Source organism: Tachypleus tridentatus, chromosome 5 (genome assembly GCF_004210375.1).
Source record: "Tachypleus tridentatus isolate NWPU-2018 chromosome 5, ASM421037v1, whole genome shotgun sequence".
Classification (NCBI taxonomy): Eukaryota; Metazoa; Arthropoda; class Merostomata; order Xiphosura; family Limulidae; genus Tachypleus; species Tachypleus tridentatus.
Window position 1 is genome coordinate 8,125,482 of NC_134829.1, and position 24,010 is coordinate 8,149,491.

General features: G+C 32.2%; 1 protein-coding gene across 4 annotated transcripts in view; it reads right to left on the reverse strand.

Moving 5' to 3' along the window:
• The window catches only part of LOC143250449 (adult-specific rigid cuticular protein 11.9-like), a 38,433-nt gene extending 18,427 nt beyond the window's left edge, over window positions 1-20,006 (reverse strand). For 2 of the 4 annotated variants that reach the window (XM_076500997.1, XM_076500998.1), the window contains exons 1-2: window positions 7,223-7,297; window positions 4,620-4,757 (exon numbers count right to left, since the gene is read on the reverse strand). In XM_076500997.1, coding sequence (XP_076357112.1) covers window positions 4,620-4,757; window positions 7,223-7,243 — 159 coding nt within the window. In that variant the 5' untranslated portion in view covers window positions 7,244-7,297. Of the gene's footprint in view, window positions 1-4,619; window positions 4,758-5,432; window positions 5,736-7,222; window positions 7,298-19,857 lie in introns of those variants that run through there. The other 2 variants (XM_076501000.1, XM_076500999.1) reach the window with 2 other exon arrangements.
• Window positions 20,007-24,010: the final 4,004 nt, after the last annotated feature.

Here is a 24,010-nt window from a genome sequence, read left to right on the forward strand (position 1 = left end):
TATTATTACAGTACTGTAAGATATACAACTGTTTATAAGTAGAGTTTAATCTGTGTTTATATATTATTCTTACAGTACTGTTAGATATACAACTGTTTATAAGTAGAGTTTAATCTGTTTTTATATATTATTCTTACAGTACTGTTAGATATACAACTGTTTATAAGTAGAGTTTAATCTGTTTTTATATATTATTCTTACAGTACTGTTAGATATACAACTGTTTATAAGTAGAGTTTAATCTGTTTTTTATATATTATTCTCACAGTACTGTTAGATATACAACTGTTTATAAGTAGAGTTTAATCTGTTTTTATATATTATTCTTACAGTACTGTTAGATATACAACTATTTATAAGTAGTTTAATCTGTTTTTATATATTATTCTTACAGTACTGTTAGATATACAACTGTTTATAAGTGGAGTTTAATCTGTTTTTATATATTATTCTTACAGTTTATCTGTTTTATATATTATTCTTTAGATATACAACTGTTTATAAGTAGAGTTTAATCTGTTTTTATATATTATTCTTACAGTACTGTAAGATATACAACTGTTTATAAGTAGAGTTTAATCTGTTTTTATATATTATTCTTACAGTACTGTAAGATATACAACTGTTTATAAGCAGTTTAATCTGTTTTTATATATTATTCTTACAGTACTGTTAGATATACAACTGTTTATAAGTAGAGTTTAATCTGTTATATATTATTCTTACAGTACTGTAAGATATACAACTGTTTATAAGTAGAGTTTAATCTGTTTTTATATATTATTCTTACAGTACTGTTAGATATACAACTGTTTATAAGTAGAGTTTAATCTGTTTTTATATATTATTCTTACAGTACTGTTAGATATACAACTATTTATAAGTAGTTTAATCTGTTTTTATATATTATTCTTACAGTACTGTTAGATATACAACTGTTTATAAGTAGAGTTTAATCTGTTTTTTATATATTATTCTCACAGTACTGTTAGATATACAACTGTTTATAAGTAGAGTTTAATCTGTTTTTATATATTATTCTTACAGTACTGTAAGATATACAACTGTTTATAAGTAGAGTTTAATCTGTTTTTATATATTATTCTTACAGTACTGTAAGATATACAACTGTTTATAAGTAGAGTTTAATCTGTGTTTATATATTATTCTTACAGTACTGTTAGATATACAACTGTTTATAAGTAGAGTTTAATCTGTGTTTATATATTATTCTTACAGTACTGTTAGATATACAACTGTTTATAAGTAGAGTTTAATCTGTGTTTATATATTATTATTACAACAGTACTGTTTATATATTATTCTTAAGATATACAACTGTTTATAAGTAGAGTTTAATCTGTGTTTATATATTATTCTTACAGTACTGTTAGATATACAACTGTTTATAAGTAGAGTTTAATCTGTTTTTTATATATTATTCTCACAGTACTGTTAGATATACAACTGTTTATAAGTAGAGTTTAATCTGTTTTTTATATATTATTCTCACAGTACTGTTAGATATACAACTGTTTATAAGTAGAGTTTAATCTGTTTTTATATATTATTCTTACAGTACTGTTAGATATACAACTATTTATAAGTAGTTTAATCTGTTTTTATATATTATTCTTACAGTACTGTTAGATATACAACTGTTTATAAGTGGAGTTTAATCTGTTTTTATATATTATTCTTACAGTATTGTTAGATATACAACTGTTTATAAGTAGAGTTTAATCTGTTTTTATATATTATTCTTACAGTACTGTAAGATATACAACTGTTCATAAGTAGAGTTTAATCTGTTTTTATATATTATTCTTACAGTACTGTAAGATATACAACTGTTTATAAGCAGTTTAATCTGTTTTTATATATTATTCTTACAGTATTGTTAGATATACAACTGTTTATAAGTAGAGTTTAATCTGTTATATATTATTCTTACAGTACTGTAAGATATACAACTGTTTATAAGTAGAGTTTAATCTGTGTTTATATATTATTCTTACAGTACTGTTAGATATACAACTGTTTATAAGTAGAGTTTAATCTGTGTTTATATATTATTCTTACAGTACTCTTAGATATACAACTGTTTATAAGTAGAGTTTAATCTGTGTTTATATATTATTATTACAGTACTGTAAGATATACAACTGTTTATAAGTAGAGTTTAATCTGTGTTTATATATTATTCTTACAGTACTGTTAGATATACAACTGTTTATAAGTAGAGTTTAATCTGTTTTTTATATATTATTCTCACAGTACTGTTAGATATACAACTGTTTATAAGTAGAGTTTAATCTGTTTTTATATATTATTCTTACAGTACTGTTAGATATACAACTGTTTATAAGTAGAGTTTAATCTGTTTTTATATATTATTCTTACAGTACTGTTAGATATACAACTGTTTATAAGTAGAGTTTAATCTGTAATCTGTTTTTATATATTATTCTTACAGTATTTTTATATATTATTCTTACAGTACTGTTAGATATACAACTGTTTATAAGTAGAGTTTAATCTGTGTTTATATATTATTCTTACAGTACTGTTAGATATACAACTGTTTATAAGTAGAGTTTAATCTGTGTTTATATATTATTCTTACAGTACTCTTAGATATACAACTGTTTATAAGTAGAGTTTAATCTGTGTTTATATATTATTATTACAGTACTGTAAGATATACAACTGTTTATAAGTAGAGTTTAATCTGTTTTTATATATTATTCTTACAGTACTGTTAGATATACAACTGTTTATAAGTAGAGTTTAATCTGTTTTTATATATTATTCTTACAGTACTGTTAGATATACAACTGTTTATAAGTAGTTTAATCTGTTTTTATATATTATTCTTACAGTACTGTTAGATATACAACTGTTTATAAGTAGAGTTTAATCTGTTTTTATATATTATTCTTACAGTAGTTGTTAGATATACAACTGTTTATAAGTAGAGTTTAATCTGTTTTTATATATTATTCTTACAGTACTGTAAGATATACAACTGTTTATAAGTAGAGTTTAATCTGTTTTTATATATTATTCTTACAGTACTGAAAGATATACAACTGTTTATAAGCAGTTTAATCTGTTTTTATATATTATTCTTACAGTATTGTTAGATATACAACTGTTTATAAGTAGAGTTTAATCTGTTATATATTATTCTTACAGTACTGTAAGATATACAACTGTTTATAAGTAGAGTTTAATCTGTGTTTATATATTATTCTTACAGTACTGTTAGATATACAACTGTTTATAAGTAGAGTTTAATCTGTGTTTATATATTATTCTTACAGTACTCTTAGATATACAACTGTTTATAAGTAGAGTTTAATCTGTGTTTATATATTATTATTACAGTACTGTAAGATATACAACTGTTTATAAGTAGAGTTTAATCTGTGTTTATATATTATTCTTACAGTACTGTTAGATATACAACTGTTTATAAGTAGAGTTTAATCTGTTTTTTATATATTATTCTCACAGTACTGTTAGATATACAACTGTTTATAAGTAGAGTTTAATCTGTTTTTTATATATTATTCTCACAGTACTGTTAGATATACAACTGTTTATAAGTAGAGTTTAATCTGTTTTTATATATTATTCTCACAGTACTGTTAGATATACAACTGTTTATAAGTAGAGTTTAATCTGTTTTTATATATTATTCTTACAGTACTGTTAGATATACAACTGTTTATAAGTGGAGTTTAATCTGTTTTTATATATTATTCTTACAGTATTGTTAGATATACAACTGTTTATAAGTAGAGTTTAATCTGTTTTTATATATTATTTTATATATTATTCTTACAGTACTGTATAGATATACAACTGTTCATAAGTAGAGTTTAATCTGTTTTTATATATTATTCTTACAGTACTGTAAGATATACAACTGTTTATAAGCAGTTTAATCTGTTTTTATATATTATTCTTACAGTATTGTTAGATATACAACTGTTTATAAGTAGAGTTTAATCTGTTATATATTATTCTTACAGTACTGTAAGATATACAACTGTTTATAAGTAGAGTTTAATCTGTTTTTATATATTATTCTTACAGTACTGTTAGATATACAACTGTTTATAAGTAGAGTTTAATCTGTTTTTATATATTATTCTTACAGTACTGTTAGATATACAACTATTTATAAGTAGTTTAATCTGTTTTTATATATTATTCTTACAGTACTGTTAGATATACAACTGTTTATAAGTAGAGTTTAATCTGTTTTTATATATTATTCTTACAGTACTGTTAGATATACAACTGTTTATAAGTAGAGTTTAATCTGTTTTTATATATTATTCTTACAGTACTGTTAGATATACAACTGTTTTATGCAGGAATTATGATACAGATGATTATATGGTGCCAATATTAAATTTAGTTATATTTTAAAAACGTTAATTTGTCGAAGATTTGTTAATGTTATATAACTGCTGTAAAATAAGGACTGTTTTAAACATGCAAGTTTATAAATCGCTGAAGACACTCTGACTTGTTTCTATAGAATATCACTGAAGTTTGTCGAAAGTAATAGATCATTACAATAACAACAAAAGAAGTGTGCATACTTGTTCGTGAAATTGGGTTCTTACTGCTCCAAAACCACCACCTCCATCGTAACCAGTAGCTGCAGCCAAATTATCCCTCTTTTGAGAATCGATCTTGGCTAACCCTAACTTACTTGTCATCATCACGGTAGTAATAATCTAGAGAAAAAATACAATGATGAGGAAACATGAATCATCATAATCAATACAGTAATAATATGAAACATGACTTAACTCTAGCAGAATGTCCATTGTCAGAGGTTTGTGTATATAGGTTACGATGTCTGTGACATGATGGTATTAAAATCAAACAAAAACGGATTTGGTTTGGTTTTTGGAATTTCGCACAAAGCTACTCGAGGGCTATCTGTGCTAGCCGTCCCTAATTTAGCAGTGTAAGACTAGAAGGAAGGCAGCTAGTCATCACCACCCACTGCCAACTCTTGGGCTACTTTTTTACCAACGAATAGTGGGATTGACGGTCACATTATAACGCCCCCACGGCTGGGAGGGCGAGCACGACGCGGGCGCGAACCCACGACCCTCGGATTACGAGTCGCACGCCTTACGCGCTAGGCCATGCCAGGCCAACAAAAACGGAAGGCACACATTCTGCTTCTTTTAAAATTATATATTCAAAACAAGTCAAACGTATATTAATAAACATTATTTCAACTACAGTGTAAAATATGACATTTATATATAACATTCTAAATAATTCTTTTTTTCTCAAAAGTCTACATAGTCTGATTCAATTACTTTAAATTCAAAATAAAATCAATTATTTTACTTTCCTCTGTTTCTTACAACATAGCCTGTGATAAATTCACTTACGTTACACCGTGGGTTACCATGACTAAATATAGAACTTTAAATAATTGTCTCTCTTTCATCAAGTTCACACGGGAGAATTCAATAACTTTAGGGTACCCTTTGACAAGATATTATTTTTCTTATCTCTGTTAACTGTATGTAAAACCCAGTTTAAATATTATTAATTATTGCTGAACAACAGTCACGTAGTCTAACTGCGCTTTCATTAACTTGACTTTTTCTAGCCTAATTTGCGCTCATTTGGTCGCCTATGTATATATAGATTATTCAGCTTAGGCCTAGAATATTCTACAAATTACGAAAGGCTATGATGTAGCAATACTAACTTAGGGCAACGAAAAATATTCATAAGGTTTGAGTGACGTTACGTCAATTTACAACAGTTGAAATAGACGCACAAAGGACAACTATACCTAGTCAACAACGAAATTTGTCATAATTATTGTTTCCAAAATAATCAACTTTAATACTTGTTATGAAAACTAAATAATCATTAAATATTATATTTAGTATTTAAAAGGGTGAACTTGTGAATTAAATATTACAAATAAATATATAAGAAAATACTCTTTAAAGTTCGTTTTTTTATGTTCATGCAAAGTTACACGGGGCTATCTGTCCCTAATGGTGGGATTGACCGTCACATTATAACGCCCCCACGGGGATGGGGCGAGCATGTTTGGTGTGACGGGGATTCAAACCCGCAGTCTTCGGATTACGAGTCGAGTGCCTTAGCTCCCTAGGCATGCCGGGCCTGCCATTTAAAGTACGGAGAGCATTTTTAAGTAAACTTTTTATGAAAACTAATAAGTTTCATGTAATATATTTTCAATCACACGTTGGAGATGAAACAAAGTGACTATAGCTTCAACTTTCTAGTTTTCGACGGCAGAAGCATTCCGAAACAACCTCAGTGATGTGTCATCAGTTTGCTCTTGTGTGGACGATGCATATATTCGAAAGTCACTTCAATTACATTAAACGTTACGAATTATTATAATATGAGTTTCGGGAGATAACTGACTAAATGTTTTCATAGTATTTTATTGAGTAATAAATGGAAACACACATCTAAAAACCTCTATATCAAGCTGAAGAAAATTTTGAAATTAATAATAACAACAAACATTTGATTAATTACGTGGTTAATACAAAGACATTTTTCTATTAGACAGGCCACATTTTGAAGACTCCACTTACGCGTTTCTTTGTTATTAAGCACAATGGCCCGGCATGGTCAGGTGGTTAAGGCACTTGTCTCGTAATCTGAGGGTCGCGTGGTCGATTCCCCGTCTCACCAAACATGCTCGCCCTTTTGACCGTGAGAGCGTTATTTAGTTTACCACTATTCGTTGGTAAAATTGTATCCTAAGAGTTGGCGGTAGGTGGTGATGAGTACCTGCCTTCCCTCTAGTCATACACTGTTAAATTAGGGACAGATAGTCTCCTTGTAGCTTTGCGCGAAATTTGAAACAAACAAACTGTATTAGGTCAATATTCCCCTATTACAGTTTCGTCAGGAGCTGTCGATTTCTACCAATTAACTAGTCCAGTTGAATCTAAATTGGAGCACTCTTAACAAACTGTTTATCATTATTAGTTTAATGCTCAAGTCAAAATTCGTCACTGTTATTTTTAATGTTTAATTCAAAATCCTTTATCTATATCCATTTTTAGTTCTAATGTTTAATTGAAATTACTTATGCAATATTTATTGTTAATGTTAACGTTTCTTCCTATATTTTGAAGTGATTTACGACAATAATTTGTAAATAATAGAGATGCCTCACCATAACGCCGAGATTTTTCATATTAAAATTCGTATTACAAGATGGTCTAATCACTGTAGATAAAAGTTTCTTCAAATTCCGATGAAGTAAGCAGAAGAAATGGTACAGTCAAGCACCAATCTCTTAAATACATTCTAGATTTATTGACAAAAAACTGTCTTTTGTTGTTGTTGTTTCTGTGTAACAGAAGTCACACATCGTTGGTTTCGAAGAACGAAATGATTTGGCGCTGAAATTCACGTGTGAGACGTCGTGGGGAGATGAACGAACGATTCAGGCCACTGGCTCTGATAATATGTATATTCTTCGTACCTTACTTGGAGTAAAACCAACGAGCGTAGAATATTTAAAAAAGAAATGCTCTCTTTCTTTATCCTGAGTTTTTAATATTTTACAATCACCACAATAATTTAGTAAATTCACACTGCAAAAATTTCGAATTTTAGTGGAGCAGAAAAAACTAGGTAAATATGACTCGAGATGATGTTAGTGTTATATAATCATAACCCTGGAGAAACTTGTGGAAAAACTCACATTAATTCATTATAAGTTTTACGTATCTACATTTCACGTTCTAAAAATTCCTCTCTTGTTAACAGAAACTTTAATACGGAAGTTATCAATATTTCCGTGTTAAATAACTAGTTTTTATTTAAGCCGTTAAAAAGTAGTCTATTGGTAAACCCCAAACAGGATTTCGGTTTGAACCCGTGCAAGTATCTAACAGACAACCGATCTTCTGTGAGTCAGGAAATTATTTACTTTTTGCTTTTAATATCTGTCAAGTCATGCAGAATAGTTATTCAACAGAAAAAAAATATAGAAAAATAGAAATCTGTCTAATTTCTATTCATTATCTTTTCCACCTGGTTAGAAAGAAAACCTAAATAACAGGTAAGCTGAATACTATTCTGAAGATTATTCACAAGATCAGCTGTGTGTCATTCATCAGATGACCTGAACAGTTCTCTTAAAATCAACGTAATGTATTATATGGTTCAAACTGATACAATAATATTCTGTAATTCAATTTTATAAATATGTTAAAATGTTTAAAACATTAACTATCGATTATCTTAGAGCCCTCTCTACAGTACTATGACCGTGTACACAGTAGGGTTGTTAATTAATTTACAGTTCATTCAGTTCTGGTATAAGAGTTTACATCAGTGATGTCGAGAAAACCCACTTGTAGAGTTTACATAGACTGGGTATTAATTAATTTACAGTTCATTCAGTTCTGGTATAATAGTTTACACAGAATGGTTATTAATTAATTTACAGTTCATTCAGTTCTGCTATAATAGTTTACACAGTATAGTTATTAATTAATTTACAGTTCATTCAGGTCTGTTATAATAGTTTACACAGAATGTTTATTAATTAATTTACAGTTGTTTCAGGACTACCACGAACGTCTACACAGAATGACCGTTAATTAAGTTATAGTTCATTCAGGACTACTGTTATGGTACCATATGTTTTCTATTCATTTTTTATATTTTCTGAAAATTTAGTTGTTTGTTTTTATTTATTACGAAAGAAAAAGTACTGTACTAGCGCTCCCTGTTCCAGCCTTAGAGCTCTAGAAGAGTTTCCTTGTACAAAAATGTCTTAACCGTCTGGTACAGACGTGTACATGATGACAAGCCACTATATGTTTTTAAACTTAATTAAATCCTTTAATTTCATTTTATGTCAGTAAACTGTGCACCAGAACATAGGTCATAATTTTAATTTCTTTATTATTTCAAAAGCAAATATTAAAGTCAATTATCAGTCTCAACTTCTCTCTCACACAACACTTTTTCACTCAGAATTCTTCGTTTCAGATATTTCACAATTGACTACCTAAGTTTTATTTGATACAAACTACACGCTTATAGTACAAGTTTCGCTAAAACATAATCTAAATTTGTACCATTCAATCTTCTTGCTTTACTTAGATATAAACCAGAAAAAAAAACATATAACACCCTGCCTTTCAAAAAACTCTCCTCCATTTTGAAACAAAAATATAAGATTTGACTTAGGGAATTCTTTCTTAGACTAGGTCGTTGTGATGATAAGTTTCAATTGTTCTGCCTACAGTTTTAAAATTTGCCGAATCACCTCGACCAACCCTAAAATTATTAAATTACTTATAGTTTAATCAGCGTAGTACTGTGTACTACATGCTGTGTGACTGTTAATGGCTCTAGAGCCCATGAGGGACTACTAGTATAGTATATGCTGTATGACTGTTAATGGCTCTAGAGCCCATGAGGGACTACTAGTATAGTATATGCTGTATGGCTGTTAATGCTTCAAAGTCCATGAAGGACTACAAGTATAATATATGATGTATTAAATTACTGTTAAATGACTTTAGATCACCGATATTTTTCAAGCTTCGCACTCGTAAAGATGGGCTCTACTTCTACCACAATGTATCTGATATGTGCGAGGCAATTGGAATTGCCTGTAGCATGAACGGGTGGCGCCTCTTCATTGATAGCTCATCCAGAAGCCTCAAAGCTGTGCTGCTCCATAATGGGAATAAGTATCCGTCTCTTCCCCTTGCTCATTCACTACACCTCAAAGAGGAATACAACAGCATCAAGAATCTTACTAGAAGCTTTGAAGTAAGATGAGTGTGGCTGGGAGGTTATCTGAGACTTCAAAATTGTGGTATTCCTGATGGGTCTCAAAGGAGGCTTTACCAAGTTTCCCTGTGATATTTGCCTTTGAGATAGCAGGGACACTGCAGCGCACTACAACAGGAAGAACTGGTTACAATGGACCAAGTCCTCTGTGGGGAGGCACAATGTCAAATGCGAGTCACTAGTGGACCTTCAGAAGATGTTGTTCCCACCATTGCACATAAAATTGGGTCTTATGAGACAATTTTTCACAGCTCTTGATAAGGAGTCTGCAGCCTTCAAGTACCTTTGAGACTTCTTCCCTCAGCTGTCTGAGACAAAGGTCAAAGATGGTGTCTTCGTTGGACCACAAATAAAGAAGATCCTGGAGTGCATAAAATTCCCAAGAACCTCAGTAGGAAGGTAAAAAGTTTGGAGCAACTTTGTCGCAGTGGTTCGGGGTTTCTTGGGCAATCACGAGGCCGAAAATTATGTGGAATTGATTGAGGCTCTGGTGAGGAACAACGGCAAAATGAGCTGCAGGATGACCCTGAAAGTCTATATACTTGACGCTCATATCGATAAATTCAAGGAAAACATGGGAACGTACTCAGAGGAGCAAAGCGAGCGCTTCCATCAAGATATACTGGACTTTGAACGCCGCTACCAAGGAGCGTATAACGAAAACATGATTGGAGACTATATATAGGGGGCTGATACGTGAAAGTGATTTACGTTACAGTCGCAAATCTCCAAAAACTACTCACTTCTAAACATTTTTTTTTTCATTTTTGTATAACTTTAGTATAAATACATGTACATCTTGATTCATATGTTGTTTTATTCAGATCTTATGTAAATGAAAATGTGCAAATATGCCCGTTTTTTGGTTAAAATAGGTTAATTTCTAAATTTTATTATCCAGGTCACAAAAGCAAGGGTTTGAAGAGAATAATGGCCATTTTCTGTTCTTTTACAACATAAGCAATTAAGAAATAATACATATTTTCCAGGATCAAAATTTGTGTTATATAGTGTAATAGTTTATCTCACGTCTGTTCAACTTCATTATTGGAGTAACAAATCTCCGAAGTAAAAAAGTATAAATATGTAGAAACTTGATATTAATAAATGTGTACATTTAACAGTTATCATATAAAACTTAAATCACGATATTTGGAAAAACCATATTTAGTAATTCAATTCGTTAATGACACGAAGCCAATGGCCAGGTGATTAGGGCGCTCTACTCACAATCTGAAGGTTGCAGGTTCGAATCTCAGACACACTAAACATGCTCGTTCTTTCAGGAATGGAGGCGTTATAATGTAACAGTCAATCCCACTATTCGTTGGTAAAAAAAGTAGCTGGTGATGACCAGCTACCTTCCATCTAATCTTACACTGCTAAATTAGGGACACTAGCGCCGATATCTCTCGTGTAGATTTGCAAAAAAATTCCTAAACAAACAAACCAATCAATTAATTTATTTATTCATTAAATAAAATAATTAAAAATGAAATTCTTCTGGATAAGAAACTTCAACAAATTAATTTTTGTGTCGTCTTAATAAGACCTTGTAGCTGTGAACTCTTACAAATCGATTATTATCCAGTTTTATTGAGGCTGAGATCCATGACCATGACGTTTCTAATCTAAGAGCTTCTTTAAAAGCGATTGAACTAGCTTTATGAAACTGATATTAGATACATTGGTGACCATTATTCTATCATTCTACTGTTGTGTTGGTTCCAGAGTCGAGGAAGCGTGAAATTAAATGTTGAATAAAACGTTCAAAATTAATAATAACCAGTGAAGAGTGCATAATTCATGCTTGAAGAACAATAATAAACTGTTAGATAGATAACATAACTATCAAAACCTCACACGTTATAATAAGACAATCTCTTTTAAAAATAAACTATTTTATAATGTAGCTTACAACGAACAAAAATGAAAATTCTTATAAAGTTATTCAATAAAAGAAATTGTCATAATATGAATGGGACATGGCCTAGCGCGTTAAGGCGTGCGCTTCGTAATCTGAGGGTCGCGGGTTCGCGCCAAACGTGCTCGCCCTCCCAGCCGTTGGGGCGTTAAAATGTGACGGTCAATCCCACTTTTCGTTGGTCAAAGAGTAGCCCAAGAGTTGGCGGTGGGTGGTGATGACTAGCTGCCTTCCCTCTAGTCTTACACTGCTAAATTAGGGACGGCTAGCACAGATAGCACTTATGTAGCTTCATGCGAAATTCTAAAACAAACAAACAATCAGGAGCAAGTAAGAGTCAAAATTATCAACAAAATTGGGTGACCCAAAACTGTTTTGCTAAAAGTGATAACATTAGCAAGCACAGATTTAAAGGATAGAGTAGTGAAGTTCATTTCAGTTAACAATGTATCTTTTATGCACAGCTTCAACACTTGGACAAGATATTACATGTATTACTATTTCACAGTATCGCAAGACATGAATGCATATCAGAATTCTTGTAACTTGACAAATTTTCATGATCTTAGTACATGTTTATGATTAACAAGTAGAAGTTCCACCATACTTAAAACTGCATCTACAATATCATAACTCGTAACACACTTCAGATGTTGTTGAATACAACCAGGAATAAACCACCAAATAAACAAACAAACAAAAGTACCTTTAAATATTCATGAGCATAAGCTCAACAAAGAAGTTTTATAATTGTTTATCCACTCACTTCACCATGTAGGGTAGTACAGTATAGAAACTATTATACTTGTTTATTCACTGATGACACCATGTAGGGTAGTACAGTATATAAGCTAGTATAATTGTTTATCCACTGACTTCACCATGAAGGGTAGTACAATATAGAAACTATTATACTTCTTTATCTTCTAACTACACCATGTAGGGTAGTACAGTATATAAGCTAGTATAATTGTTTATCCACTGACTTCACCATGAAGGGTAGTACAATATAGAAACTATTATACTTCTTTATCTGCTAACTACACCATGTAGGGTAGTACAGTATATAAGCTAGTATAATTGTTTATCCACTGACTTCACCATGAAGGGTAGTACAATATAGAAACTATTATACTTGTTTATCTGCTAACTACACCATGTATGGTAGTACAGTATATAAGCTAGTATAATTGTTTATCCACTGACTTCACCATGAAGGGTAGTACAATATAGAAACTATTATACTTCTTTATCTGCTAACTACACCATGTAGGGTAGTACAGTATAGAAACTAGTAAAATTGTTTACTCACTGATGTTATCTTGTAGAGTAGTTCACTATAGAAACGAATACACTTTTTTGCCACTGATGTCATCATGTTAGAGTTCTACAGTATAGAAACTATTATAATTGGTTATAAACTAATGTCACCATGTAGAGTTCTACAGTAGAGAAACTATTATAATTGGTTATAAACTAATGTCACCATGTAGAGTTCTACAGTATAGAAACTATTATAATTGGTTATAAACTAATGTCATCATGTAGAGTTCTACAGTATAGAAACTATTATAATTGGTTATAAACTAATGTCATCATGTGGAGTTCTACAGTAGGGAAACTATTATAATTGGTTATAAACTAATGTCATCATGTAGAGTTCTACAGTAGGGAAACTATTATAATTGGTTATAAACTAATGTCATCATGTAGAGTTCTACAGTATAGAAACTATTATAATTGGTTATAAACTAATGTCATCATGTAGAGTTCTACAGTAGGGAAACTATTATAATTGGTTATAAACTAATGTCATCATGTAGAGTTCTACAGTATAGAAACTATTATAATTGGTTATAAACTAATGTCATCATGTAGAGTTCTACAGTATAGAAACTATTATAATTGGTTATAAAATAGTGTCATCATGTAGAGTTCTACAGTATAGAAACTATTATAATTGGTTATAAACTAATGTCATCATGTAGAGTTCTACAGTATAGAAACTATTATAATTGGTTATAAACTAATGTCATCATGTAGAGTTCTACAGTATAGAAACTATTATAATTGGTTATAAACTAATGTCACCATGTAGAGTTCTACAGTATAGAAACTATTATAATTGGTTATAAACTAATGTCATCATGTAGAGTTCTACAGTATAGAAACTATTATAATTGGTTATAAACTAATGTCATCATGTAGAGTTCTACAGTATAGAAACTATTATAATTGGTTATAAAATAATGTCATCATGTAGAGTTCTACAGTATAGAAACTATTATAATTGGTTATAAAATAATGTCATCATGTAGAGTTCTACAGTATAGAAACTATTATAATTGGTTATAAACTAATGTCATCATGTAGAGTTCTACAGTATAGAAACTATTATAATTGGTTATAAACTAATGTCATCATGTAGAGTTCTACAGTATAGAAACTATTATAATTGGTTATAAAATAATGTCATCATGTAGAGTTCTACAGTATAGAAACTATTATAATTGGTTATAAACTAATGTCATCATGTAGAGTTCTACAGTATAGAAACTATTATAATTGGTTATAAACTAATGTCACCATGTAGAGTTCTACAGTAGGGAAACTATTATAATTGGTTATAAACTAATGTCACCATGTAGAGTTCTACAGTATAGAAACTATTATAATTGGTTATAAACTAATGTCATCATGTGGAGTTCTACAGTATAGAAACTATTATAATTGGTTATAAAATAATGTCATCATGTAGAGTTCTACAGTATAGAAACTATTATAATTGGTTATAAACTAACGTCATCATGTAGAGTTCTACAGTATAGAAACTATTATAATTGGTTATAAACTAATGTCACCATGTAGAGTTCTACAGTATAGAAACTATTATAATTGGTTATAAACTAATGTCATCATGTAGAGTTCTACAGTATAGAAACTATTATAATTGGTTATCAAATAATGTCATCATGTAGAGTTCTACAGTATAGAAACTATTATAATTGGTTATAAACTAATGTCATCATGTTAGAGTTCTACAGTATAGAAACTATTATAATTGGTTATAAACTAATGTCATCATGTAGAGTTCTACAGTATAGAAACTATTATAATTGGTTATAAAATAATGTCATCATGTAGAGTTCTACAGTATAGAAACTATTATAATTGGTTATAAACTAACGTCATCATGTAGAGTTTTACAGTATAGAAACTATTATAATTGGTTATAAACTAATGGCACCATGTAGGGTAGTACAATATAAAAACTAGTATAATTCGTTTTCTACTGACTTGACAATTTAGGGTAGTACAATATAAAAACTAGTATACTTATACATCCACTGTCATCACCCTGTATGGTAGAACAGTGTAGAAACTAGTATAATTGTTTATTTACTGGCATCACCATGTAAGGTAGTACAGTGTAGAAACAAGTATAATTCTTTATTCAGTGACATCACCATGTAGGGTAGTACAGTATAGAATCTAGGATGGTTTTTTTCCACTGACTCTCAACATATAGGGTAGTACAGTATAGAAACTAGTATAATTGTTTGTCCACTGACTTCACCATGTAGGGTAGTACAGTATAGAATCTAGGATGCTTGTTTTTTCACTTACGTTACCATGTAGGGTAATAGAGTATAGAAACTAGAATAATTGTTACTCACTGATGTCATCTTCTAGGGAAGTACAATAGAGAAACCACTATAATTGTTTATCCACTGACTTCACCTTTAGGATAGTACAGTATTGAAAGTAGAATAATTGTTTATTGACTGACATCACCATGTAAGGTAATTCAGTATACAAACTCTTATACTTGTTTATCCACTGACTTCATCATGTAGGGTAGTACAGTGTAGATACTATTATAATTGTGTTTTCACTTATGTCACCATGTAGGAAGTACAATATAAAAACTAGTATAATTCTTTATCCACTGACTTGTTAATGTTGCATAGTACAGCTTAGAAACAAGTGTAATTGTTTTTTCACAGACACTACCATGTAAAGTAGTTCAATATAGAAACTAGTATACTTTTTTATCTACAGTTATCATTCTGCTGGGTATTACGGTATACAATCAGTGATGTCGAGAAAACCCACTTGTAGAGAAATATATATGTAAAAACGGCTCATTTGGGTTGAGAAAATATTTTACGCTCTTCTACGTAAAATATTTTCTCAACCCAAATGAGCCATTTTTACATATATATTACAGTATACAAACCTGTATACTTGTTTATCCAATGAAATCACTCTGTATGGTGGTACAGTATAGAAACTAGTATACATATTTAGTCACTGACATCATCATGTAGGGTTCTACCACATGGAAACTATTGTAATTGGTTATTGTCTAATATAATCATGTAGGGTAGTACAGTACAGAAATTGGTATACTTGTTTTCTCACTGAAATCATAATGCATGGTAGTACAATATAGAAACTATTACAATTGTCTTTTCACTTATGTCACCATGTAGGGAAGTGCAGTATAGAAACTAGGAATATTTTTTATCTAATTGCGTCGTCATGTAGGGTTGTAATATACTGATCGATAGGTTGTTAAAAAGATGTTTTTTCTGATTATTATGGTGTATTATCTAGTGATCGAGAAAGTGTGTTGTAATATTATCAGATTTTAAAAAGTGTTTTCTTTACTATTATTGGGTGTTATATTGTGATTGAGAGATTGTTCTATATTATTATCAGATGTTATAAATTTGTTTTTGAAATATTATGAGGTTTTTTTACAGAAATTTTAACTATTATGAATCGGGAAGAAATCTTACTCAGGTTAAATTATGATTTTATTATTATTATTATTATTATGTTTGTTAACAAAACTACAAACTGAAGAACATTGATGTCAAATACACAACTTCATTCATTCTGATTTTTTTGTGATATCTGCAGTCTTTCAGTATCAAAACTACATTTTGTGGTCTTTCTTTTATGTATTGTGTCTAGAGATTCTCGATGACCAGCTATCATGCTGATGTTTTACATTCCCTGCTACATCCTCTCCAGTTTCATCCTTGATGAAACCTTTGTTCTCCACTGATTACACCGAGATTTTTAGGGTCAGTCAATATGCGAGTGTAAAAAATGAACTTTCAAGCTCATATTACAACCGAACTTTCCGAATTTGTCAAGCACGTTATTGACAATATTTTTATGACTTCCTTTTGATTTCGAGTGTCAGCCTTGCACATTATATAAACAAAACTAGCAGTCATTTTCATGATTTCTAGACTCATATCAGAGGATTTAAATTTCAAAAGGCAAAGACTTTTCCTTACCTTTAGTCCACTGTTTCAACTCTTCGATACAAACATTGCAATCTTTGTGCAGAGCCCATGATTTGTCTTGGTCCCAAAGTTTTATTATAAAATACGCTTCTGTTTTTTTACTACAAATATAACAGAATGTGTTTGGGTCATTTACACAACCTTTTGTGTGTCACAGCGGCGAATAAATAATATTGAAAAGAAAAAGTAATATTAAAGCGTACACATAAACAAATACTATCCAGAAAGAAACAACGTTGTGCGGCCTATTAACTGTTTATATATTAGTGGTGTGGTTCTCGTGGGTTCTAGAACGATCCATAAGACTTTCACGCCTCGACTGGTCTAAAGAAATCTATAGCCAGTGGTTGTCAGCATTTTAAGCATAACGAAACGTGATCCAATTTCATTGAAAATAATTGACTTGTGTGAAATTACATATAACGTTCTGTGAGAATTCTATAAGTGATAGAAAGAAAAATTGATATAATATAATAATTTTCGGATTCAGTACACAGGAATTAGTGTAGAACATGTAAATATTTCAAGACAATAAAACTAAGACTGTAATCTATACACTGAAAGTATAAAATGAAATGTATAAACACCAAAATTGGAAAAATATTTCTTGATTACTTAACTTGAGTCGCCATTGATTAAAGACCTTTGTTTTTATAATTAAAATGTTGATAACATTACAGAAAACAGCTTAATTTAAAAACGATTTGAGTTTAAAATTTTGACTGGCTCACAAAAGAATTTACTGACATTTAACTACCTCGACTGTATATAAAGCCTGTAGGTCAAACCTTATTTCGCAAAATTTATTTCAGTTAGCTATCAAATGTGAGATTAGTGTGTTAGGAGTTGGAGGTTTTCTTCTCATTTTTGACGAAGTTTACACTCGTCAACGTATAAAGGTCAGTGACTGTATATTGTCCCATGGGACAGCCAGTAAGTTTTACAGTAAACTTATTTGTCATTAGCTGGGTGCTCCTCAATTACTCCATCGCAAACGTTAGAATTACTAACATACAATCACAAACTGCTTAACATTCATTTTATTTGTAGATTTTCACTTCTACACCAACCATCCTTTTCCTTTATTGCACGTCTCTTCTCAGTTTCACTAGAAACATTGTGCTGATAAAAGTCATTTACAGATCGATGAAAAATTACAGTAGTCAAAAGTTTCAGAAGTTATTAAAATAAAAGGCTTAGGTGGGTATTGAACACAACTGAATTATAAACTAGTTAACTACTCGTAAATCGCACCACTTCATTCATCACGCACCATTTCTTATCGCTTTTGAAATATAGCAACAGAATAAAGTCAGCTTATTTGTTAACACAGTTACCAAAATTAACTGGAAAGAAACGGTTAATTCAGTGGTGACCGGTATGGTAAATTTGTGTTAACTGTGAAACAGCTAGGTGATAATACATGATGTTGGTATGCAATTATAGTTATTAGATTTTTACTTTTCATACTTATTAATTTTTAAATTAATTAACGTTATTTTTTATTACGGTTATGATATTATGTTGAATCATTGCACTAGTTTAATATTATATGGTCTCCCAGTAGCACAACGGTAGAAACTAGGTTTCGATACCCCTGGTGGATATAACACAGATAACCCATTGTCCAGCTTAATGTTTGACTACAAATAAAAAAATAAGATCCTTGCGGTTGTAGACCCATACTCGAAAATGTACTTTGAGAGAAAAACGTCATACAATAACAATGAGAAACTTATGGCACTCACTAGTAACTTCCGTAAAAACTAAGTTTTAAAAAACTATAACCGAGTCGCACGTTCCTCGTTCGATAATTATTCGTTTAAAATTTGTTTGTTCACTTCCTCAAATGTATAAAATAGAATTGTCTTTAAAAAAATACTACATCAAGTATTTCCTGCCAGGAAACTGCTGGTACACAAAACAGAAACATAAAATTCACTTCGCTACCAGTACACCTTCACTTTCTTTCCATATAGACTAAATAATTTCCTTATTAGAATAACCCAACCATCGCTTGCACTTTATTACTGTCTCTTTCCTTGATGCCATACGACAGATTTATAAAGTGTGACATTGTCCAGGGTTATCCATGATACACGTGCGAGCCTGTGGTCAAGTTGTGTCTAGAAACTTCCACAACCAGAACTGTTATAGTGAATCAAATCATTTTACCAGTCTCTTAACTTTTCCAGTAAAAATAGGTTTTGTACTTCTATCGTACATAACACGTATTACAGTATCTAGCACAATTATCTACTGCTGATGATGTGCTTGTTATGTAGTTTTAACACGATCATGTTTACCATACTTGTCATGTAGCGATCTTTCGATTGATTGATTGATTTAGTGTTTTATGACACAAAACAGCTAGGCTATCTGTGCCAAACGTCCAGTAAAAAGGTAAAAATAAATTAAATGTAGTAAAATACATAAAAGGGATTGAATGTAAAACAAAACATCATTTAAAAACAGAAAAAGTATAAAACCAATGTTGACACCTAGTCTACAATGTTAAGAGAGAAAGCAGAGTAAGAGGAGTAGTAAAGGACTTTCTCTAGCAAAATGGTAATGATCATAACCCACCAAGAAGACTAACAGGTAAGTACAAGAACCACCGACAGTCACCTGAAGTTGGTCTTTCCAGTCCTGGTTCCGGGTTATGTGTCATTATGGCGAGTACTAAAAGGAAAAGTAATAAAAGTTTAAAAGACATGCAGCAAAATTGTAATAACAACTCACCAGGACGACTAACGGGTCGTTCAAACAGCAGCGTTAGTCACCTGAGGTTGGCCTTTCCAGTCCTGGTGTCGAGTTATTTAATGTTCTGGCCATTTTCCAATGTCAAATTGAACTAGAGAGATTGAGACTCTGAAAAAAAAACCACAATTAAAAAGGTGTAATGAATAAATATCAAACACTTAAATGAGATTAAAAAGATAAATGGCCATTAAAAACTAAACACTTCATCAAGGTGGACAGTGTCACCATCACCAATAACACTGTTACCAATGTTACAGACAAACCCTTGGACAGAACATGTTTAAAATAGTACCGTCGTTGAGAGTCGTAACCATGGCAGGAAAGTAAAATGTGGCTTTCAGTGATTTGAGTGTTACAGAAACTACACACTGGTGCATCAGTTCCAAATAAAAGAAAACAATGAGTTAAAAAACTGTGACCAGTGCGTAGTCTAGTTAGAACAACTTCCTCCTTCCGAACCTTACGGAAGCTAGACGGCCAAAGCCCAATATAGAGTTTTATTTGAAAAAGCTTGTTGTCACGATGCTCACTCCAAGTGGACTGCCAACTGGCACGGAGCCGAGCCTTGAATACAGGACCATAGTCCATGTAAGGAATAAGCACAGTGGTGATAGTGCCAGAGCAGATAGATTGAGCTGCCATGTCTGCAAGCGCATTCCCGCGAATACCAACGTGGTCTGGTATCCAGAAAAACTGGTTAAAGGTAGATGTTAATAAGAAATGGGCCAGTCGGTTTTGAATATCAGCGAGAACAGGGTTTGAGCCAACGTGAAGTGATTGCAAGGCCAGTAGAGAACTAAGGGAGTCAGTATAAATAGTGCAGTCGGAGTACTGCTCAGCTTCAATATGATCCAGGGCAAGAGATATGGCGTACAGTTCAGCAGTGAACACAGAAGCTGTAGAGGGGATTCTGCACGCAACCACCGAACTGCAACAAACCATGGCAGAGCCCACAGAGTCGCCTGATTTTGAACCATAATTTGGAATAGAAAGGTTGTTCGAAAGATGTTCAGTAAATAAAAGATGGTACTTCCAATTGGAAGGAGTATCTGCCTTTTTCAGATGACTTAAAGAAAGGTCACATTTGGGGGCTGTAATAAGCCATGGGGAATGGGCTGACTAGTGGATTCTGCAATGTTTTCCAAGGACAGACCCAATTCATCCAATTGCACCTGGATGCAAAGACCAAAAGGAGCAATAACAGATTGTCTGTTTTGAAAAAGTAAGCCCACTGAGGATTGTTTGTTTGTTTTGGAATTTCGCACAAAGCTACTCGAGGACTATCTGTGCTAGCCATCCCTAATTTAGCAGTGTAAGACTAGAGGGAAGGCAGCTAGTCATCACCACCCACCGCCAACTCTTGGGCTACTCTTTTACCAACGAATAGTGGGATTGACCGTCACATTATACACCCCCACGGCTGAGAGGGTGAGCATGTTTAGCGCGACGCGGGCGCGAACCTCGGATTACGAGTCGAATGCCTTACGCGCTTGGCCACCCACTGAGGAAGGAGAACACATCCCAAAGTGGGATGCTTTGGTAAGAAACGAAGTTTCGAAGAATACAATAAAGACAGTTGCAAACGGCGAAGGTGCAGAGAAGGTTCGTGAGATTCCACATATAAGCTCTGAACTGGGGAGGTGCAGAAAGCCCCAGTGCAAAGTCGAAGTTTTTGATGATGAATGGGGTCCAGCATCTTTAAGGCCGAGGGTCTGGCAGAGCCATAGACCATAGTTGAGTTTCAAACGAATAAGAGCATGATATATCTTTAACATAAAACATCGATCAGCTCCCCAACTGGCAGTAGAGAGGACACGGAGGATGTTCAGTGCTCTTGTGCATTTGACCCGTAGCTGCTTTAAGTGTGGTATAAAGATAAGCCCCAAGAACTTGGTCTCAGGAACCACTGGCAGTAAAACTTCACTGATATGGAGTTCAGAATCAGGGTGGATACCCCGTTGGCGGCAGAAATGCATGCAAGCGGTTTTAGAAAGAGAAAATTTAAAGCCGTTCACCGTAGTCCACTTCAGTACACGGTTGAGGGCAGTTTGTAGTTGCCGCTCAATATATCTCATGTTCGACGACTGACACGAGATGTGAAAGTCGTCAACATAGAGCCCGCTTGCAACAGTGAGGGCATTTATCTTTATACTGAAAAGTGTGACACTCAAAACACAGCTCTGAGGGACCCTAAGTTCCTGTACAAAAGAATGGGAAAGTGTCAAACCAACAGAAACTTGTAATCACCTGTCCATTAAAACATTTTCAATAAACATGGGTAAATGGCCACGTAACCCATACATATGGAGGTCTGGCAAAATGCCATACCCCCATGTTGTGTCATAAGCCTTCCCAATGTCAAAGAATATTGAAACAAGATGTTGGCGTTTGAGAAAAGCTTCTCTGATTGATGTTTCAAGTCGAATTAGGTGGTCCATGGTGGAATGATGTCGTCGGAACCTACACTGGGTGGGCGAGAGGAAGTTGTTTGATTCGAGGAACCAAACAAGACGAGCATTAACCATCCTCTCTAAAGTCTTACAGAGACAGCTCTTGAAAGTCCCATCACCACATACAGGAATCCACACAGAGGGGCAGTCTTTCGAAATAGATACATTTAACACTTTCCAGTGGCTATGTGTACTGAACTTGTCAAGTGGCAGAGCTCCTGTGTCATTAAAACAATTGCTTACCACGTGTCAGCTTTACACCTTGGTTACTCCTACATAAAACAGCTCGTGAGATAATTAACTTACATGTGATCTTGAAACGCCTATTTTTCAGGTAGTATATGGATAATTAGAGAAATGAATCAACAGTATATGTATATTGTGGCCCAATGTGAGAAAAAAAAAGTTTCTTGAACGCTTTGAAGACCACTGCCATAATATCCTTCAGTGTCTTCTTTGTAAACTATCCTTTTAAATATTTCAAAATGTAACAAGTTATATACGTTTAACCAAAAAAACCAATAAGATTTTATCAAAAACGTGCAACATACGACCATTTCAATTTATTACAATAGTAAAATAATTCTTTTATCCAAACTTATTACTATGGAAATCAATAATTATGGTAATCCAATGTCAGATTTTATAGTAAATCGCCTACTTCTGAATAGTTTCGATATCAGTTGAATCCTAAAGTGATGCGAATATCCCTCTACTGCTTGTATGCAACTCGTTAAGAAACAGTAACCTATTGTTGAAATACAACTGTAAGAGTTCTGGAAGACTGGATTTGATACTTCGTTTTCTTGAGTGCACCGAGATGTTATTAGATCTAAAATAACATCAAAAATTACCATGTGCCCTGAAAGTTGTGGGAAGAGGGCAACATTTTAGTTACAAGTAAAGTCTGTTGCAAGCAAAAAATATATGTTCCCTGAATATACTCCTAAAATGATTCAAGCTGTAGATAAAAGAAACAGTTTCCATTAATATCCTCCGAAGTATACATCTACAGTTATCTGTACTAATTTGTTTAGCACCGAACTGGTAAACAACCTGTTGTAATAATCCAGATTTAAATTTGATCCCTGATTTTTTTGGTCAAGTCAACAAAAGCAGAAATATTAATCAAAGTTTTAGAAAAAATGTTTGACTGAAATGTTTTTTAAGAAGATAGCTTCAAGGTAATCGAGTGGCTGCGCACATTATAGTCAACAAATAAATGCCAAACTCGGACAATAATCATATGACTGAAGGGTTCTTCGAAAGCTGGGATAAGTTTCAAATGTGCAATGGAAATATTTCTCGTTTGGTTTTCTGACCAACCGACAGGATTTACTAAACTCAGAAATATCTTTTCTAATTTTGTTACGGCTTTAACACTAGTTGACCTCTCACTGAAAGTTCGTAGGCAACTTTCAATGTTTGAGAACGGTATGCTTTAAAAACAAAGACTTGACAAACTACATTCCAGTCATCCGAATCTGGTTGTCTCCGTAATCTCATGACCACACCTATTTTGAGCAAGTAACAATTTGAAACCTTCCTCATTTCATTCTTTAAATAGTGACGAAATCTGTGGACCCCTTTCTTGTTCACTTCTAGCAAACGTAGTTTCCCCAGGTGAACCAAATCCTTCACGTTCAACGAGTCAATAGTACAATTATTCACTTTATCCTTGT